Source organism: Rattus norvegicus, chromosome 5 (assembly GCF_036323735.1).
Source record: "Rattus norvegicus strain BN/NHsdMcwi chromosome 5, GRCr8, whole genome shotgun sequence".
NCBI classification, from domain to species: domain Eukaryota; kingdom Metazoa; phylum Chordata; class Mammalia; order Rodentia; family Muridae; genus Rattus; species Rattus norvegicus.
The window spans coordinates 102,444,460-102,465,273 of record NC_086023.1 but is presented as its reverse complement, the minus strand read 5'-3'; the positions used below and the strand labels follow the sequence as shown (position 1 = coordinate 102,465,273).

General features: G+C 42.0%; 1 protein-coding gene across 2 annotated transcripts in view; it reads left to right on the top strand.

Annotated features, from left to right (window-relative positions):
- The window catches only part of Frem1 (Fras1 related extracellular matrix 1), a 148,264-nt gene that overhangs the window by 50,191 nt on the left and 77,259 nt on the right, over positions 1-20,814 (top strand). For both annotated transcript variants that reach the window (NM_001411535.1, XM_039109508.2), the window contains exons 8-16: positions 1,425-1,556; positions 3,006-3,350; positions 4,313-4,455; positions 8,993-9,189; positions 10,162-10,252; positions 11,463-11,630; positions 14,381-14,589; positions 17,154-17,247; positions 20,179-20,431. In NM_001411535.1, the coding sequence (NP_001398464.1) occupies positions 1,425-1,556; positions 3,006-3,350; positions 4,313-4,455; positions 8,993-9,189; positions 10,162-10,252; positions 11,463-11,630; positions 14,381-14,589; positions 17,154-17,247; positions 20,179-20,431 (1,632 nt within the window). The remainder of the gene's footprint in view (positions 1-1,424; positions 1,557-3,005; positions 3,351-4,312; positions 4,456-8,992; positions 9,190-10,161; positions 10,253-11,462; positions 11,631-14,380; positions 14,590-17,153; positions 17,248-20,178; positions 20,432-20,814) is intronic.

Here is a 20,814-nt window from a genome sequence, read left to right as displayed (position 1 = left end):
CACCGCTTCAAGACTCTCGGGAGGGCGGGGCTTCTCAGCAGCCATGGAATCATTTGCATATGCCTACTCTCCTCTTACCTCCTTCCTCTCCCTTGCCCCTCCCCTTCCTTTCTAGCTTCTAGGGTCTCTCTTCCTCTCCCCTCCCTATTCTCACTTCTTTCTTTCAGTTTTTTTCGTTTGTTTGTTTTTACAGCCATAGATGTCTTAGCCTGATTTCCCCAGGAAACAAACCTAGAGGTAGCTCATATACTGACCCTGTCCTGAAAAGGCATTAGTCTGATGTCTTGATAACAATACTCAAGGTAATCAACCGACTTACAAAGAAAGCCGGTTAGCATGGTTCTAGAACATCCAGCCCATGGCTAGCTGGCCCTGTCACTCTGGGGCTGTGGTGAGATAGCGCACGGGAGCTTGTAGAGAGGCAAAGCTACATACTTCATGGGCAAGAAAAAAACAAGACACAGAGAGAGGCTGAATTCCACAGTCAACCTTCAAGGACTTGCTCAGGTGACTTAGATCAATCCCAAGGCCTCTTAAAACTGCTATCAGCTCTCTCAGTACTGTTACCCTGGAGACCAGCCCTGTGTGAGATGTGGGCCTTTGGGTGACGATTCATAGTCCAAGCTACAGCTCGGACTGTTACTGGCTGAGCTGGTCACAACTTTTCAGTAAAACATACGGGGTTCTCTGTTGCTCTGGTGTCTCTATGAAGCGATGCAACCACTGTCTTTGAGAAGAGTTTGAGGTGGATGAGGAAAGGGCCAGTTCTACTGAAAGCTAAGAACGCTTGACGGTGACACAGTGCTTCATCCAGAGTCTGATTTTCCTGTTACCAGTGAATGAAACTCTACAATCTTCCTCTGGCACACCGAGTCTGAGGAGCCGTTTTATTTCATTCCTTTAGTGCATAAATCTATCTCTAATTAAAATTTAAACTAATGTACATTCTATTTTGCACAGTGCCAAGCATTCTACATTTAATACCTTTAAACACTGCCAGGTACAGTTGCTCTTTACAAGGATATTGAAGTGCTATGCATTCCCCACCCTATGGGATGTGTATGCTCCATAAGTCATGTGCAAAATTCCTCCTGACTCTTGTCCACTTAAACTATTATAGAGTCTTTGACAAGTTCCTTATGGACTCATTCAAACTAGGGACCTCTGTGATCCTAACTTCTGCTCTTTCCTTCAGTATTTAGTTTCAGACACCATCATGGTTGTTAAGGATGCATCTTAAGGAATAGATTGTCAGACTGAAATTAGAGCAATGTTTACTAAAAACACAAGCAATACTCAGCTTTCATGAAAAACATTTAAAAATATGACTTTCAGATAGGTTCATGAGTGAGAACTCATTAAGCTTAAACGGATGTATTGGATGCACAGAACTGCATAGGACATGTTTCTGTATTTTCTTATAGGTTTGAATCTCCTAGAGGGGCAGTCTCGGGCCATCACTTGGGAACAGTTTCAGATCGTGGACAATGATGACATTGGTGCTGTGCAGTTGGTCACCATTGGTGGTCTGCAGCATGGACGGCTTACAGTAAGAGGTAATGATTTAAAAATTGAACCCAGGGACTCTTCAAAAGCAAAGCATAGGACTAGGGATAATGCAGTTGGCAATGCATTTACTGATCAAGTATGAACACCTGAGTTCAATTCCCAGCGCTGCAGAAAAGGCCTGTGTAATGGTGTGTGGTTTTAATCCCATCCCTGGGGCTTCTTAGTCAACCAGATTAGCCAAATCCATGAGGTCCAGATATCAGTGACAGACTCTTCTCAAAAAGCAAAGTGGAAGGAACTGGAGAGATGGCTTTAGCATAAGCTCATGCTGGGAGGAGAGGTTTAGTAAAACAAAGGTTGTGAAGTCATCTGCAGAATTTCCGATTCACTAGGCTCAGGTCAGAGTCCAAGAGATTATATTTCTAATAGTTTCCCATTTGGTGCTGAAACCAAATGTTGGAATGATTGCTTCCCTGTGCTTGCTGCCATGTCATGACAGTGACCTGAGAGTTCACCCATGTTTCTCAGAGACTTACTGATGTTCCAGTTCTCTCGTGCTGCCATGCACATGGGCACACACACCCATTTGTATCGATTTATGGCTGGCAGGATTTGCCAAAGAAAAACAATAGCGAGCATTCAAATATATAAGGATGGCTTTGTGTGTGTGTGTGTGTGTGTGTGTGTGTGTGTGTGTGTGTGTGTGTGTGTCTACGGAGACTGAGAAACAGATTTGTTTCTGAAAACAATTACCTTTTATGTTCAGAAAAACCCATCAAGTAATCCAGTCCTGGCTGGGGCTTGAGAACTAGGAGAGCTGATGAAATAATTCTCAGTCCAATCCAAGGTCAAAGTCCTGGGAAACGAGGTGGGTGAGAGTCCAAAGGCCCACACAGGCTAGGGATGAGGAGAAGATGACTCTGCGTGTGTGTGTGTGTGTGTGTGTGTGTGTGTGTGAGAGAGAGAGAGAGAGAGAGAGAGAGAGGATAGATACATAAATAGACAGACAGACAGACAGACAGACAGATAGATGATACAGTGTGCTCACTGTGCCTCTGAATTTTTGTCTTAGATTCATAACTGTTGGGTAACTCTTAGTTGACACCTGAAATAAGCTATAACCATATTACTTTCCCAGTTTCGCAGAGTGTCAAACACTTGTCTCAAGTCCACACAGGTAGTATCCAACACTAGATGCTACACACTAGTGCGCACTGAGCTGCAGTTGTTACAAACTGTCCTCAACTCATGACTTTGCTTTTGTTTGTTTTTTTTTTCGTTTTTACAGTTTGAGGGTGTCATAGGGACTATTCCATATGTGTTTGACTTAGAACACTTCCAGTTCATGATGGTTTGTGGTGCCTAACCTGGTGGTGAGTTTAGGAGCATCTGCATTGCTACTGTTTTGCGTAGCTCGCTGCCACGCAATGATTGCTTTCTCAGCGGCTGCCTCTGCTCCCTTGACCACTCAGTACCACCTCTGCTCTCTCCATCAGAGGGGAAAGGATTTCTCTTCACCGTGGCTGATCTTCAGGCTGGAGTTGTTCGCTATCATCATGATGACAGTGATACCACCAAAGACTTTGTGGCTTTCAGGATATTCGATGGCCAACACAGCAGCCATCACAAGTTTCCTATCAACATCTTGCCTAAAGATGACAGTCCCCCATTCCTCATAACCAATGTCGTGATTGAACTAGAAGAGGGGAAGACCATCTTGATCCAAGGGTCCATGCTGAGAGCTTCAGACATGGACTCCAGTGATGACTACATCTTCTTCAATATCACAAAGTTCCCACAGGCTGGGGAGATCATGAAGAAGCCAGGGCCAAGATTGATAGGTAAGATGTAGGCAGACAGGACACTTTGAATGGAATCAATCTCTCTCTCTCTCTCTCTCTCTCTCTCTCTCTCTCTCTCTCTCTCTCTTTCAGAGCTGGGGACCGAACTGAATCTCTTTTTTAAAAGATTTTACATATATTGGTAGCTGTCTTCAGTCATACCAAAAGAGGGCATTAGATCCCATTACAGATGGCTGTGAGCCACCATGTGGTTGCTGGGAATTGAGCTCAGGTCTCCTAGAAGAACAGACAGTGCTCTTAACCACTGAGCCATCTCTCCAGCCCCTGAATTGAATCTTTTTCAAAGAACTTTGTATTGCGGCCAAATTTGTGTAAGGGTAGACATCACATTTATAAATCAAAGTATTATTTTATAATTTCACACACACATATATAATTTATTTTATAATATTCCCATCTTATACAAAAGAAGCTTAAGACTTACATTGAGAATCTACTGCCTAAGGCTGCATGCCTAGAAAGTTCTGGTGCTAAGCCTCAAGATAGCTCTCATGCTATTAAAAGTTAAGTCATCCAAGGATGGCAATAGAATAAAAATGTCTGAAGGGAGATATTTAGTTCATTCTAGATGGTTACTCAAATAATTTTATTAATATATTTGCTTATGTTTTGGTGTGAAGAGTTTGACCGTGTAGATTAAATAAAAAGTGTTCTTCAGCCGGTTGTGGTGGCGCACGCCGGTAGGATTTGCTGAAGGAGGCAGAGGCAGGAAGTGTTCTTCAGTATATTTGAAATAAAAGCTATTCCTTAAAACTATTTTTCCATGTGAGATCTTCACATTGAGAGAGGGCAATTTCAGTTACTGCTCTAAGTTTTGTTAAAAATATTTAATGCAAATACTTAATTATGCAACACACTAGGCAGAGAAGACATTGAAAGGTGAGTAGAGTTTCACTGCACCTCAGCACCTAAAATTGTATGGTATTTTGTGGTCCCCTTAGGATATCCTGTCTCTGGCTTCCTTCAGAGAGACCTGTTCAGTGGAATCATTTACTATCGTCACTTTGGTGGAGAAATCTTTGAAGATTCTTTTGAATTTGTCCTGTGGGACAGCCATGAACCTCCAAATCTCTCAGTGCCACAGGTGAGAGACAATTTCAGAACATCTTCCCAAAGTTTTAACACACCAGTGTTGGCGCTAGGAGATGTTATTGAAAAGTATGCAAAAGTGAGTTTCAAGATTCAAAGTTTGAGGAGCAATGGATTCGGCAAAAATAAGCCCCCCCCCCCCCCCAGGACGATGCCTTTTCTAAAGCACTTTGATGGAAACTGTTTCTAAGGTTACTTTGCTATGAAATTCTCTCATAGACAACCTCACAAATTTGCTTGCTTCTCAACACCCAAGAAAACCTTTTTTTTAAAAAAGCTAGTATTTGAATTACAGAGTCAAGGGTGAGACTTCTTGAGTTTTTCTCCCTTTCTCAACGGTACAGCAAAACCTCTGGTCCTCTCTACTCATCTTTCAAGCGAATGATAGAAGGAAGCTTTCTACAAGTTTCTGTGGGAAAGCGACATATGGCTTGGAAAGCACTGAGCACCTGGTAACTACTCAACAAAGAAAAGGACTTATTGTTAATTTTAAGATCTCGGAGGATCTGGCTGCAGAGGATATAATTTAAGTCTACAGTAAGCAGAAATAAGATGAAGCAAACATCACATAGAAATCGTAGGAGATGGGAGTCAGTGTAGCATATGGGCAGCTGTGGTGGTATGCACTCTGCAAGGAAATGGTGGTGAGGAGGAGGGGCCAAATTTCCAAAGAAGCAATTGAAGTTAAGTGACCATGGACTCTGTACGATATTGTTGCTGCTTATTTTATACCTGTTACCTTCAAAGGTAGCATATACGTGGACTCTGGCGATTCTCGTGCCTAGGAAAGAATAGTTAATGCTCATGTTCTATTGCTATAATGGATTCCCAGAAGACTACAGACAGATATTAGCCTGTGTGCAAAGGGCCAAGCTATACCCTTGTTTGCTGACAAGGACATACTGAAGGGAAGGATCTGAAAGAATGGCATCACAAGGCTTGGGACCTGGGGAAGTCAGTGATGCCTTTGGGGAGTACATTACAAAGAAAACTGTGAATTCATCTGCTTCCTTTCTTCTAACAAGCCAACTCCTTTTAAAGTAATTACTGCCTTGTTTCGTCAGTGTATCATACCTCTTGTTTCTCGGTTAAGCTCTTACAGGAGATGGTGGTTGACTTAGTAGCTCAGAACGATAGCTGACAGCAGGATCTATTTCTAAATCTCCTGGGCACCTGCTGAAGCTGCTGTTAGGACATCTGGATGGTTAGAAGACTGTGTCTTCTCAGAAGTCAAGTTCTCAAAGCTTCTTTCTTTTTCTTTGTTAAACATTTAAGAAATCATGTCATTCATATACAAGTAGATAAATATCACACCTGTCTATAGCAGAGACTGAGTTAATGAAAACTCTTGAAACAATTATTTCTAAATCCAGGCAAGTAAAACTGTGTAAACTCTACAGATCTGGCACTAAATTTGTTCCACATAACGGATGGGTTCTTTTACTATGGTTTATTTTTATTTATTTGTGTGTGGTGCACACACAAATATGCGCATGGATGTTCAAGTGCTTGTGGGGGCCAGAACAGAACATCCGACCTCCTAGATCTGGAGATACTGATAGCTGTGAGCTGTCATGGAGATGCTGGGAATGGAACCTAGGACTTCTAGAAGAACAGAAAGTGCTCTTAGGAACCTAGGTCCTCTGTAAGAACAGTAAGTGCTCACAACCAGTGAACCATATATCCCACCCCAGGATGTTTTAGTTTATTGTGAAGGAACATACTTAACGAGTTTCCCTGCTTTGCTGTTCTTGTATTTCTGGATGAGGGAAGAGAGTCTAAGTGGGAAGCCTACAGAGTGATCTTGTGTTCATACAGTGTGTGGGTTAGATTTTTGTTGTTATTTTTTCCTCTTAAACACAGGTGCCCCACCCCCCGTATATTGTATGCTTTCCATCAATGATTTAACAGACTGATGGTAGATCATATTTTTAAATCGCCTGTGTTCTGAACCTGCGCATGCTGTTTTATTTATTTATTCCCTGAGCCATATGAACCACTGCTATTTATATTACAATTGCAGTATATTAGATATGCAATGTGGAGGTAATTTGAAGTATATAAAGGGAAACATGTAGGCTCAGTGCAGATACAGCAGATTTTATATAAGGGATGGAAATATCCACAGAGTCCCAGTGGGGCAGTGGAGCTCCTGGAGTCTATTTTCTACAGACACTAAGGGGTGACTGTTTTTCCAGCTCAGATTGTATGTTCACCCCACCTATTTACCCAGCATCTCCACTCCTCTCTGTCATCAGCATTTAAAAGTTGTCCTGTTAAACATTTACTGTCTTTTCCTAAAAGCTTGCACAAAACTACTGTAGTTAATACAGTGGCCACCCCTAACAGTGCAAGTAATTCTTGGTACTGAGAAATGACACTGGGTATTCTCAAACAAAGAAAAATAAAGACCAAGCTAAAATCAGAGCTCAGAGCCCATGAGGATCCAGAATTCAGACCACAAGAAAGTCAGATGTCACCTGGTGAAGTGTAATTACAGAGCCTGAATCCAAGGGTGAGGTTCTGACTGAGTCACTTGGCATGCAGACCTTTTTCTTGTTATTCTGATTCCTTGTACATCTGTCTGTGTGTGCCACAAGGACATTGGAGAATTTGAGGGAAGCTAGAATACAGTGGCTGGTGACTGTTTTGAAAACTGGTTCCCACTCTGCCTGGGAATGGGTTCTTAATAATATCTTCGTTATGAACAGATTTCAGCACAATGAGAATGCTTTTATTTCTCTGTGGAGTTTGCTAAAATGGCATTTCTCTTGCCCACAGACACACACACTAATTGTTTGAGCGTGCATAAATATGTAAAGACACATCAACTTAGGCTATCATAAAGCACGTTGAAAAATGCGCCCACCAAGAATTACTACAGGGGATAAAAAGCATGCTCTCCCATTCTTCGTTCATAAAGAACACATTGGAGAATAAATTAGCATGGAAAATGGTCTCTTTGAAGGCACAATAACTATTGTTTCCTTATTAAATCCAGTTTTTCAATTAAGGAGAGCCTTACAGATCCACACTATCGCTGTGAGGGCCCATAGAGGATTTCTGAACTTTGTAGATTAGAAAAAAATATTGTAGGTGGGGGGAAATCATGACGTAGATTTGGGAGACTAGAATTATCATTGTCTTTGTAGTCTTTTATTTTGATAACTGGCCTTAGTTTTTAATCACTGTAATAAAATACCTGGATAATTTATAGACAACAGTAACATTTCTTACCATCAGAAGACTGGAAAGTCTAGGGTCAAGGTAGCGTCCAAGTCATTGTCTGGTGAGGGTAGACCTTTTTTTCTAGGGTGGTACCTTGTTGCTGTGTCCTCCTAAGAGGACAAACTCTGTACCCACACAAGGCAGAAAAGGACGGAAGGACAAGTTTACCCTTCAAATGCTTTTATAGGGATCTAGCCCGTTCACGGGAGCAGATCCCATTTGACCCAATCATCTCAACACTTTGTTGCATTGCTGGCAAAGTTCCAAGATGAATCTGAGAGGTGAACACATTCAACAGAACTGCAAGGAAGAAACCAAGTTCAGAAACACTTTCAGCCGAGAGACTAGAAGATGAAGCTAGAAGATCCCATAAGAGCAAAAGGAACCAACTTCCTAGAGGGAGTATGAAGAGAGCATCAGATTGAAGAGACAATGCGATATGAATCTGAGGGTGGGGAAGGGGGTTCCATCCACCAAGTGCCACTAGTCTGTTGAATTTATGTTGAAAGGCAATAAAAAATAAAGTTGAAGAAACATCTTGGGTATCATGCTAGAGTTAGAGGAATATTACCTCTAGATGGCCATTTTAACATTTTAGAGGAAGCAAATTAACTAATTTGACTTGTGTGTTTTTAAGTTAAAGCAAGTTGATGAAAAGTGCAGAAGAGCAAGTATAGAACAAGGAGTCATGGATGCTGCATCCGCAAAGGGAAGACATTACAGGGGTGGTACAGGAAATCTGGCAATGGATCGGATAGGGGTGGGGAAACCAAGAGTAACAACAAGGTGTCCAGGATTAGTGATGGAGTAGAGTGAGGGAACAGAGGTTATGACTAGAAAGAAGATGGAGAAATAAAATCAGGATTGCATTTGTGTTCTACATGCCTATTTCCTAATGGATCAGGAAGCAGGAACATGTCCAATGGATTAGGTAGATCTGTGATATGCATACATACGTACACACAAATACACATGCATATGTATAAATATATAATGTGTCTCTGTGTATTCCTGACTATCCTGGAACTTGTTATGGAGACCATACTGACCTTGGACTCACAGAGATCCTCCACCTCTGCCTCTTGAGTGCCAGGATGAAAGTTGTGTGTCACCATCTCTGGCATGATGATTAAATTTTAAAATGTGAAATCAGATGAGTAAAGCCTTAGTAATTTCTAAATAGCTTAACAGAAGTATTTTGTCAATGAGCGTTGGAAAAGTCACCTTAACTGTTCCTGGGTGACCCTGGGGCGCTCTCTTTGGTGCCTTCCTGTATTTAATAGAGCTGTGTGCTTTCATTCCAGGTGGTGATGGTCCATATAACTCCAGTAGACGACCAGCTTCCCAAGGAAGCTCCCGGCATATCCCGGCATTTGATTGTCAAGGAAACGGAAGTGGCCTACATCACTAAAAAGCACCTACATTTCCTAGACACGGAATCGCATGGTGGGGAGCTTGTCTACACAATAACACGCCCTCCATGCTTCTCCTCCAGCCACAGGTGACTTTGTCAAGCTTCTGTGTGATCCCCTGGTTTAGAGCATTCGTGTGTAGCCGTATGATTCAGTTGCTTCACTGGGTGGACTTGAACTTATGTCTAATTTAACACTTACCTTTATCATAAATTTGTCTTTACCATCACTCAGTGAGTGACAGTCAGTGACTGCCTTTCAATTTGTAGTTTTCATCACAGCATGGCATAAACCAAACAGTCTAAATACCATTTTTCTAAAGTAAATATTTTTCTTTTAAAAGAAAATTATTATTATGTTTGCAAAGTAATATTTTTAGACATGGCAGACCATTTAGAGTTCATATTTTATAATCTCAGTTTAAAACGGTAGCATAAATGTTCCTTAGTCTAGTGTCATATACACAACAGTGAAGAAATACTTGGGAGGAGGCTAACTAAGGCTTCCTTTAAATCACGAGACAGCGAAGACCTTTGTTCCGTCATGATGAGGGGTGGTGTAGATGATGCCAAACTTAATGCCCCCAACGTAAAGAGACTAAAAAGAGGAGGCATCCTTTTTCTCCCAACAATGAAGTGTTTAAAAAAGCAGAAACCAAAACGGATTCTGATGCTGGTATCATTGCAAGCATCATGGTGGGCAGGGACATGAACCATGAAGAGGTGAGCCTGACTTAGTTGGTCTGGATCAAACTTCTAGCGTCTGACGTCAGGTGGTTTATTACCAGCATATTTAAAGCATGGTGCAATTTGGGGAAAAGTTTCCTGGTGTAACACAATCTCTGGAGCACAAGGAAACATAATTAGATGGAAACTCAATGGGTTCTGGAGATGGGCTACCTGCATTAGCTTAGGGGGCTAGGGAAGGGTCTGGCATACTGGTCTTGGTCATACAGATGGTGTAGAAGTAATCTGAGATATTAGCCACCTGTGGTTCTGGTTGTGAGAGCTTGGCATGACCTGGCCCCAAAATGAAGCCTATGTGGTCTGCATTTCTCTTAGGCACTTGGATGCTGGGAAGCTGTTCATGGTGGACAGCATACCAAAGCCAACCAAGAATCCCACAGCCCCAGGGCTGAACTCATTTACTCAGGTAAAAAGATTTGGAAAGACCCTGGCTAACACAGTAAGCAGTATGGCTTCTGTGTAGGTGTGGTGTGCCCAGTGTTGTGTCTGTAACCCAGTCGCTTCTGCCAGTTTCTCCTGTCTTTATCCTTGTGTTAGAACGCATCTGGTAAATATGTGACCTCTGTTTCAAAGGCTTCTTCAAGTTGAATGTAAATCCACAAGCCTTTGCATCATTTTTGCCAATGGCAGGCAGGGCACCGATTTCAGGACCCGTGCCTATTACACTGAATGCAGGTCGTGTGTTCATCTACTGTGTTAGTTCCCACCATGCACTTTATAGTTCAGAACAAGGGCCCTGTTCTTCCTGAAGCCAGGAAGTTCTTCTCCGGAAGCCAGGAGATCGTGGCATTGGCAGGTTGTATTCTTCTGAACCCTGTAGGCCTCTCTCCCTCCCCGTGGTTTAGCATCTGATTTGTTAGCAATTCTTGACAGTCCCTGGCTTGTAGATACACCCTGTTCAGCTTTGCCTTCTGCCAGTCAAGGCTCCCCCCTATCAGTCCCTTCCTGTTACAAGGAGTCCAGTCGCATTGGATTCAGGACCCACATTATTCAAGAATTTCCTCTACATCCCTCTGTAATGGCCCCATTTCTAAATTAATTCAGACTCCAAGGTTCTAAGAATTCCAGATGTACTGTGTCATTTTTCTGGGATGTAGCTCATTCCATAATACTTGCCACTCTCCCAATCCTTCGGGATCCTTTTGCTTCTTCTTGTAGATCCTCCTCTGCAGACCCCATAGGAATCTGGTATATGAATACTCAAGCTTCAGACATCTGTGGTTTGGGGCTAATTATGTCTGGTTTCTTCATGATTAGACGGTATAAATGGGCTAAGTGCTACTGTTTCACAAACTTTATTAGTATGGAAACAGGCTTCGCAGGCACACACAGCTCGTGTTAGTATAAAACTGCAGGGCAGAATAGGGTAAAGTCTGAGCTTACCTTTTGCAGAGATGCTTGGTCTCCACCATTTGATAAACTGCCTGACTTTATCCATTTCCTCTTATGTGTAGACAATGGGGCTTACAGAGAAGAGCCTTGGGAATCTCTCCATCTATGGTGATACTTAGCATGTTCCATATCAAATAGCATTGTTGGGGGGCTTGGGCTTGGGTTGCTCCAACATTGTGATCTCTGTAAATCAGTGCATATGTGCATCTCAATTTGCTTCACAGCATGCTGTGAACCACATGAAAGTGGCCTACATGCCACCCATGCAGGATATAGGTCCCACACCTCGACATGTGCAGTTCACAGTGTCCGTCAGTAACCAGCATGGAGGTACTTTGCATGGAATCTGCTTCAACATCACAGTGCTCCCAGTGGACAATCAGGTTCCTGAGGTATGCAGTGTTCGACATGGTGGGCCAAAAGGAGGGAGAGAGAAAGAGTAATGTTTTCACTCTCTAGCTGCAGGATAGATCGAAAAGGGTGGGGGCGGGCGGGAGACTCTTTTTTCTCACGGGACTGTCTATCTGAAAGGTGAGAATTTTTCAGTGTTGGATTTGGCATTGTTTTCAAAGCCTTATCAAAATCTTTCATTCTGCTGAGCTCCGGCTGTTGATCAGGAGAAGGAGATTAAATGATGGGTCTCTTAGCAACCAGAAGAACCTATTTGCTCTCACCACAGGCCAGCTATGCTGCTGTGTGTTCCAAAGAAGCTTTTTAATTTCCCAGAACAAATTAGGATGGACACCCTTTCTACTTATCCTGTGCCACTGCTCATTGTTTGTGGAAGCCTTGTTTTTTCTTAAAACCAAATTCTAAAAGCATTGCTACCTGCTATGTCTTCTCTCGGAGGCTGTTTCACTTTGGGAGTTTTTTTTTCTGGAATGCCCCCCTGCCCCTTCAGACTGCTCTACATTATTAGTGTGACTATTATTGGAATTTTTCCCTTAAAGCTGGAAAGACAAAGGAATATTAGCCTCCACTTGTTATAGACCAGGAGGCTCTAGGACATCCCAGCTTTATTCCCAAGGAAAAAGGTGAATTCTCTGGGTATCTACCTATGAGAATATAGCCAGCCCTGATGCTCTCTTTCCTGGTCGCTCAGCATTGCTTTGCCAACAGACTTCTTCCTGGAAGGCCCAAAGGAAGGTACTTAATCGACTTGTTAAGTTGCAAACCTTGAAGAGTCAGGAGGTTTCCCAATAAGGCTGACTTGGGGTCATCGAGCTCTACTAGCACCGAGCCCACAGGTACCACAGTTGCAAGGCAAGTCATACTGTCCATTTGCAGAGTCCCCACCAAGGCACCACACTCACTTGTGAAAGCAGCCCAATCTCCCAAGATGGCAGCCTTGCAACCTGTAGTTGGAGAAGCACTGATGAGCTGCAGCTAAGACCTCTACACGAACTCCATCTGGGACTCCTTGCCTGCTAGGGACTTGGCCTAATACTTGTGTTGAAAATAAGTCAGCCCAGCTATGGAATGAACTTGGTTAGATTTCAGTTAGACCCCATTTTCCGTATACAAATTTTAGATCCTGAACCAAACCAGAGCTTTTCCTACAACCCTTGCTGACAAATCTTTTATGCAAAAAAGTCCAGTCTCAAAGAAATATGATCTTTATGAGGAAATTATGAGGGAGATTGAAGAGTTACCTTCATTTGAAAAAAGATGGAGGTCTTAGGGCTATGGTAGATATTGACTTCTCTTTTGTTTATAGGAGAAGGATAAATGAAATAGTGTTTCAAAGAGCCAAGAATATTAGAAATTGAATCACTACTTCCACACATGAAATTGAGTTGAATGGTGATCATTAGGGCATGTTGACACCGTGCTAGCCTGGAGCCTCCTAAGTACTCCTTATGAAGCTGCAGGCTTTTTAATGTTTGAACTTACTCTAAAAGAAATAGTTTGAAGTGATTGTATGTAGTAAAGTATATTTTATGAAATAGTCTTTATTTTGTACACTAACTTGATGCCAGGGCTGGTGTGCATTCCTTGGTGCAAATTCCCTCTGGAGAAGGGTTCTGTTTCTTTCTTCTACTTATAGTGAAGTTGTAGGCATGGTGAAATCAGAGCACATCACTTAAGGAGGACTGTCAGGCTGGTGATGGGGAGAGAAGTCAATTGTTCTTTTGGTTTTCATTGCTGGTGGTAGTTTACTGAGGAATCTAAGATGACCACAGCCTACCCAGAGTCCTAGTTATGTGACCCAGCATGCTTCCCCGGAGACATGTATAAATGGCACAAGCTTGTTGGACATTCTTTTGTGCTGTGCCCCATTGATCATCAGGTGAGGACACATACTGGGGTGGAAGCTATGGCTTTATCTTGCCGAAAAAGAAGATTCTTTCTGTAAAACCACAGTGCCCTGGCATTGGTGGTGTGCTCACCACAGGCTTTGTGGGAGGAACCCTCAGAGACCACTTGAAATCCTAACTCTGTCTGTTACCTTTTTCTTCCTAAGTAAGATCAATTTTGGAAACTGCTTTGTTAAATAAACTCTACATCTTGCCCACTCTTAGCCTGCTAGTAAAATACACCAAGTTGCTTTATTTAACTTCTTTTGTGCTTATGACTGAGTTGTTGGGTGAAGACTGGGGTTTTTAAAAATTTAAAGCCCTTGCAACTTTTGCTATTTAAGTCTGGAATTGGAATAAATCTATTTCCCACGGGTGTAACTTTCCTGCCTTCAGTTTCCCTGTTCTTAATGCAAAACATACAATGGAGTCTTCACCAATTTCCCAAGTCCTAATGGATTTTTAGGGTTAAAAAGAGGTGGATTCTTTCTTTCATGGGCACATGGCAACGGTTGAGTGAACAGAGGATGGAGTTACTCTCTCAGTTCGTCATTGCCCTGCACTCTGCTGATTCTGTTACAGAGACTCTGGGACGCTTGAAGCATATGCCCTTTCAAATGAGGGATCGATCTTGGCGTCTTTGTATGTATCAATACTTGGAGTTAGAAAGTCAATTAAAATTATTTTAGACAAATTATTTAGCTGTGATTGAATCTCTTTAGAACCACTCTTAAGTTAATTGACCCTAGAAGATGGTACCGGATGCTTTCTAGGGGTCTGATGAACTCTGTGTTCAGGGACACCTCATGGAACAAGGTCTTGAGTGTCTCCTTCCTTCTTTCTAGGTATTCACCAACACCCTGAGAGTGGCTGAGGGTGGCCAATGCACCATCAGCACAGAGCACATTTTGGTTTCTGATGTGGACACCCCACTGGACAGCATCTGCCTCTCTCTTCAGGAGATGCCCCTGCATGGCGGGGTAGAGCTGGATGGATTTCCTCTAAACCCAAGAGGCACATTTTCTTGGCGAGACCTCCATACCTTAAAAGTTAGGTTAGAAGATTTTTGTGTTCCCCTTCTATGATTTATATCTGGTTCAACTGTGAAACACAGTGAAGGGAAAGAAGCCTGCCTAATTCTTTCTAGAACAATATGCCATTTCATATTGTTAAGGGTCAATTGAAAACCAAAGAAGTAAAAAGAAAAATGCATTTTCCACCAGACATTTTTTTCTTTCTCTCTCTGGCTTACTATAGCAGAGGGAATGAGTTTATGAATATTTGTGCAATAAAATTAATTGTCATGAATATTAATTTTGCTACAATGGCACATATCAAAACTCTGTAGAGACTAAAATAATCTGTGCAGCTAATTGAAGTTGGCTCTAAGCAAAGGCAATTTCATAATCTTGGAATCTCAGGGCTAGAACACTATTGATCTGCTAGATATGGTAGCCTATACTTTTAATCCCAATGCTTGGGATACTGAGCCAGGAAGATTGTGAGTTCAATGCCAGTCTGATAAGAAAAGAGGGAGGGAGAAATGTGCACGTGTGTGTGTGTGTGTGTGTGTGTGTGTGTGTGTGTGTGTAGTTGGGAGGGGCAACTAGCTTTGTCCATTGATGTTTAAGTGTCAGCTTTTATTTCATTCTACTGGGCATAGTTTGCAGGCAAGAAAATAAGCCTGCCGGTGGGTAGGCTGTGAAGCAGGACTCAGGTCTCTGAGAACTGGAGATGGAGAAACTCTGCCTCATGGTCTCACGGTAGCTCCAATTTGAAAGCTTCGCTTCCTCTACGTAAAACAGTTGGAAGAACTCTTTTTCACGACATCAAGTGTAACGTCAATGCAAACTACTTAAAAGTAACAGCCAGCTAGACAGGCTATCACTTCACTTACCAACTCAGACAAATGGACATCTCACCTTTCTTAGTGACATGTGGGAGGAAGTATTTCTCAACAAATGTTTGGTGTAGAGCCAGGAAGTTCTCTAGGGACTGAAAGCTTCATCTAAGATCTCATAAATTCGGTGGCCCAGTTATATCATAGACTTACAATTCTTCAAGACGTCTCTCACTACTCACTTATTCCCATTAGGATTTTCCTGTTTTGTTTATAGTTTAGATTTTGAGATCTCAGCTCCTCCCTACACATTAGAAAAGATGTGTTTAGGCAGTGCTAGGATGAAAATAGAAGTTTTTGCTAGAATTCTGTGTATAATCACTTTCCTAGAGAATTGCAGGTATCTTGTAAATTCACTTAAGTTTAGTCATTGAGTCTGACAAGGTACACCATTCTGTTCACAGGGTGGAAGAACTGAGCACAAAGATGCAGAGGCATTTGCTAGTATTGAGGAGCGAGGTTGTCTCTACTGTCATGCTTTACGTGTGCCTTCTCAGATACAGTTAGCTGTTTTAGGGAAGACAGCGTTGTAAAATAGATTGGTACATTATAATTCATGACAATTTCTGACAAAAGCAATAAGAGGCATGTAAAAACAGATCAGAGAATGTAGTGTGTATGATAGACAAGGGTGTGATGGTGTAGGCCTCCCCTGTCACTGGAATCAAATCCATCACCACTTTATTTGTGACCCATTTTGAATAAGATACAGCCCCCTTTTGTTCATATAAGAGTATCATGCAGGTTCAATATACTATATTGTTTTCAATTCCTAGGGCATAACTCCATTGTTATTATGAACAAATCAATGGTCTAATTAAATTCAAGAGTTACTTACAATTAACATTGCATCATTGTAGTGGGCTACAGAGTATTTGAAAAGCCTGGAATTATAAGAATTAAGAGGAAGATGAGGCTCAGATTGTACCAAATAAAGGTGTTGTAAACCTGAGGAGAGGAGAGACTCTAACAGCTGATATAAAAGGTTTATAAATGGAACATGGGATATGGTGGAGGAAGTCTATACCTAATTCATAGAGCAAGGCTGCAGAGAGGAATGGGCAGCTCTAGGGCACAGGAAGCAAGTTGGGCAGTAGAGGGATCATGGAGTCCTTAAAGTGTTCCCCTTCATCTTGGAGTCCCCCTGCCTCCACTTAGTGTTCTTCAGTGTTACAAAGATCCCAGGCCAAACACTGCAGTCAGAGGTCATTGGAAGACTGCTGTCTAAAATTTATTTTCAAGATTATTTTTAATCATGGGTGTTTCTGTGTTATTGTACATGCATGTGCATACATATGCTAATATGTGGATATGTTCATGTGAATCCAGGCACCAATGGAGGCTAAAGACATCAGAGCACCCCTGGAGCTGGAGTGGTAGTAGTGAGCTGCTACTCACTGACCTCAGGTCTTCTATAAGAACAGTTCAGGGTTTTAACAGTTAAGCTCTTTTTCCAGCATCCAAAAGATTTTTTTGTGATTTGGGGACAAATTACCAATGTATGCACAATGTTTCCCCCAGTAGAGCAATTTTATGTTTAGTGATATTGAGTGGTTATATATCTTTGCATTGAGAGTTTTAAATTTGCTTCTTTTCTTACCTCTATATACATATTTATTTACCGAAGCCACGGCCATGGTTATGGAAGGGTGTTTGTGTTGCATGGCTCTGTTTACACCCATGCATTTTTGAGAGAGCCTTCCATACTCTCCCTGCAGGTATCAACATGATGGATCTGAGGTTCTTCAGGATGAGATATTCTTGGAGGTCACAGACGGCACAAATTCTGCAGGATTTGTTCTCTACATTGAGGTAGGTTTTTCCTCCCAGTCATTTGAATGTAAAGTCTCTATTCTGGGAACCTCTCAGGATCTCAAAACAACTTAAAGTGCACAGACTCCAAAGTAAAAGGTTGCCAGCTACACCTGTGTGTGTCTGCAGCCAGGCAATAGAGGCAAAGATTATATTAGTGAAACAGACATATTTGTTTTCTCTCTCCCTACTTCTACCCCGGTTTATCTAAAGTTGGACTCATTCTAAGCTTAAGTCCAGATACTTAATTTAAAAAGTGGTCAATTCCGTATACAAAAAATGTCTAATGTCTTTGAACTATGACACCCAAGCTTACTTAGCAGTTGGGAAGACTGTTTAGAACCACTGGGATTCTCTTCTTTGAAAGAAGCCATGCATGTGGGTCTCCATTAAGAATATTTATACCACAAGTCAGGTGTGTGGTCTGTTTGAAGTCATTTCCTCCTTTCCTTTGACAAAGAAAGTCTGCTGACAAAGTGGAGGCATGCTCAAAGAACTTCCAAGAACTTTGATGATTCTCTCCCAAGTGGGTGACTGACTTGCATGAGCAATGTGTGTATGATTTGCAAGTGTTCATAGTTGTTGATCAAGAAACAGATGTTCCCTGAAGGACCACCGAGTATTCTCATAGTGCTACCTGCCATCTCTTCCTGTTTGAATATGGCCTAGATTTTTAGTGATTTAAAATTGCTATGCATTTGTAAGATGTATTATAGCTTGCCATTAATAATGTTAATATCTATATACATTATTTAAAAAAGTATCCAGGGGAGGAATTAGCTCTCTTAAGTTGGTACATTGGACTCCAGAACTGCTGGTTCAGAGTTATGAATGGTTTACGAACTCGACTTGGCTGGTCTTGACTGCCTTCTGTGGCAGGTGCTATGTAAGCTGTCTCTCACTTTCTCCTCAGTCCCCACAACAGCCTATGATGTCTCTAAGAGGTAGGAGGCCATTTTCAGCCTCCAGGGGGAATGTTTTCTTTCTGGAAAATTCTACACACAAAGAAAGCTTCCCAGATCCTTTTACTTTTCTTAAGGAAAGACCCTGATCCTGCCTATTGTCTGTCATATAGACGACCATCCGATTGTGTATGTCGATATGCATCTTGGTAAGGGAAACTGATTATTTCTACATTTTAAAGGGCATGGTTTCTGAATCACAGTGTTGCTTGTGATTTCTTTTATTTTTGTCACAATGACCATTTACAGTTATCATCCATGGAAATGAATCTATAACATTTCTTACAGTCAAGAGAGAATGATGCAAGTCTTCAATGGGTTCTCCCAGAAGGCATGAACAAAGATAAACTATTTTTCTTCATAGGCCAAAAGGAAAGCAGACAATTACATTTTTAAACCTTTGATGAAGTAACCAAGTTGAGACACTAGGCACTCATCCCTGTACCCTTGATAGGAAAGCATCTTCATGGTGCTCTGGCTACCTGCCTTACAGTCATTACCCTTTGAATGCATAGCAAGTATGCAACTCATTTGTTTATTCAACAAACATTTAATAAGCACCTAATGTAATATATGTGGGGTCTTAGATAGATGCTTGTAGAACAATTATGAACAAGACAAATGAGGTTCCTATTGAAGATACAGACCACAGATGCTGACAGCTACTAACTGGATCATCGCAAAGATAATTGATTAAAATGTATATATGTTTTATGAACAGGAGCATAAGTAATTGAGGCTTCTTAATTAACCTGAGTGATCGGGAAGCTGTCCCTGAAAAACACTCGTGGGATCCGAGGCAGAAATTAATTGCACAAAGGGAGGGAGACAGAATGTACAGGGCAGGCTCAAGGGGTGAGGCAGAGGCCATAGGAGATAGTGAGGAGTGTATGCTCTGGTGAAAATGGGGCAGGGTGGTGAAAGCAGCCACAGCAGTAACACTGGAGACTTCTAGGAGATGCCTGGGGTAGGGGTGGGGAGCAGAGGGGGCAGGGAAGGATTCTGCAGACCAACAACTTGGTTTTATCACTTTGGCTGAAGTATGTGAAAGGTTGTATAGGGCTGAAAGGGTACACAGGCTCAAAGGCCAGATTTGACCAAACCAACCAAGAAAACAACCAGCCAGACAGCCATAAAATTAAATCAATCAGCCAACCAAACAATCAACCAACCAACCAACCAACCAACCAACCAACCAACCAACCAACCAAACAACCAAACAACCAAACAGAAACTCTTGCAACCTGCATCAGATGGTGGCTATTAACTCCAAGGAAGATTTCCTCTGTTCCCATCTCACAGATGTACATTTTATGATTTTCACATATTCTTTAAAAACCCACAACCCAATACAATCCCATGTTGCTTTGCTTTCCTTTCTACTTGAAGCTTCTTCTTCATGAATGTGAGAGAAAAATGGAGCTGATTGAATGGTCATGGAATGTAATCTGTCACTCAAGGTGTTTGACATGAGGCTGTGGCTTACTGTGGACCCAAGGAAAAAATCTGTAGGTGGCCAGAAACTGAAGGTGGCAGAAAGCTTTAATCACCAAGTGATTTAACATAAAAATAACTTTTATACCGTGGATGTACATCCATCAGGCCACCAGGCCCAGAATTCTTCTGGAGTGTGTGTGGATTTAGTGAAAGAGGCTGTGTGTTGAGTGAGAAGGGCTTTATATCGCATTTCTGCTTTGTCTTCTGAAAATAATGGGTTCTCCAAGTTCCCAGCTTCAGCCACAGACTCTCATTCCCTCCTGAGATGTCTTTAATGTGCAGCATCCCTCACCCAGTGAAGGAAGTAAAAAAGGAAAGGCGCAGGCCACTTTGGCCAAGTTCCATGGCTATTGTTCATGTGTCCAGAAGATGAAAAATGGCTGTCACTGTGACTGTGAGCTATGGTTTACCGGCAGGGACATTTGTCACTTCTTTCTTTTTCTTGAAAATGTAATCTTTTGTTCCTGCTTAGGTATTCCCTGTGAATGATGAGCCACCTGTTCTAAAGGCTGACCTCATTCCCATGATGCACTGCTCAGAGGGTGGAGAGGTGACCATCACCCCTGAATACATTTTCGCTACTGATGCAGACAGCAATGACTCAGAACTGCTATTTCTGATTACCCGAGAACCTCGGCATGGAGTAGTGAGAAAAGCTGGACTCCGTGTGGACAGGTTCTCTCAGGGAGATGTCATCTCAGGAGCTGTGGCATACAAACATACAGGTAAGTGACAACCTATGATTAGTGAAGGCATTCAAGTCTTAACTCCTTGTCATGTAATATTACAATCTTAACACTTTTTTTGCAATGAAAGATAAAGCAGATTGCAGCCTGCACCACAGTAAGCACGGTCACTATGGATAGAAGTACTTCTGACCTGATTATTGTAGTGAATTTCAGAAGTGTAGAAAGAGCAGTTACACCTGATCCACTGTTCTAAATGTTCCCACCCCCACCCCAAGTCCCTTTCAAGTCAACTAGAAGAATTTGGCTATTTTACTTACAGATTTCTAAATCATGTTGATATTACCAGAGCAAGCCACCTAAAGCTATGACATCATTACTTTTAGAAGTCTAATGACCACCAGCCAACTCCCTAGAAGTAA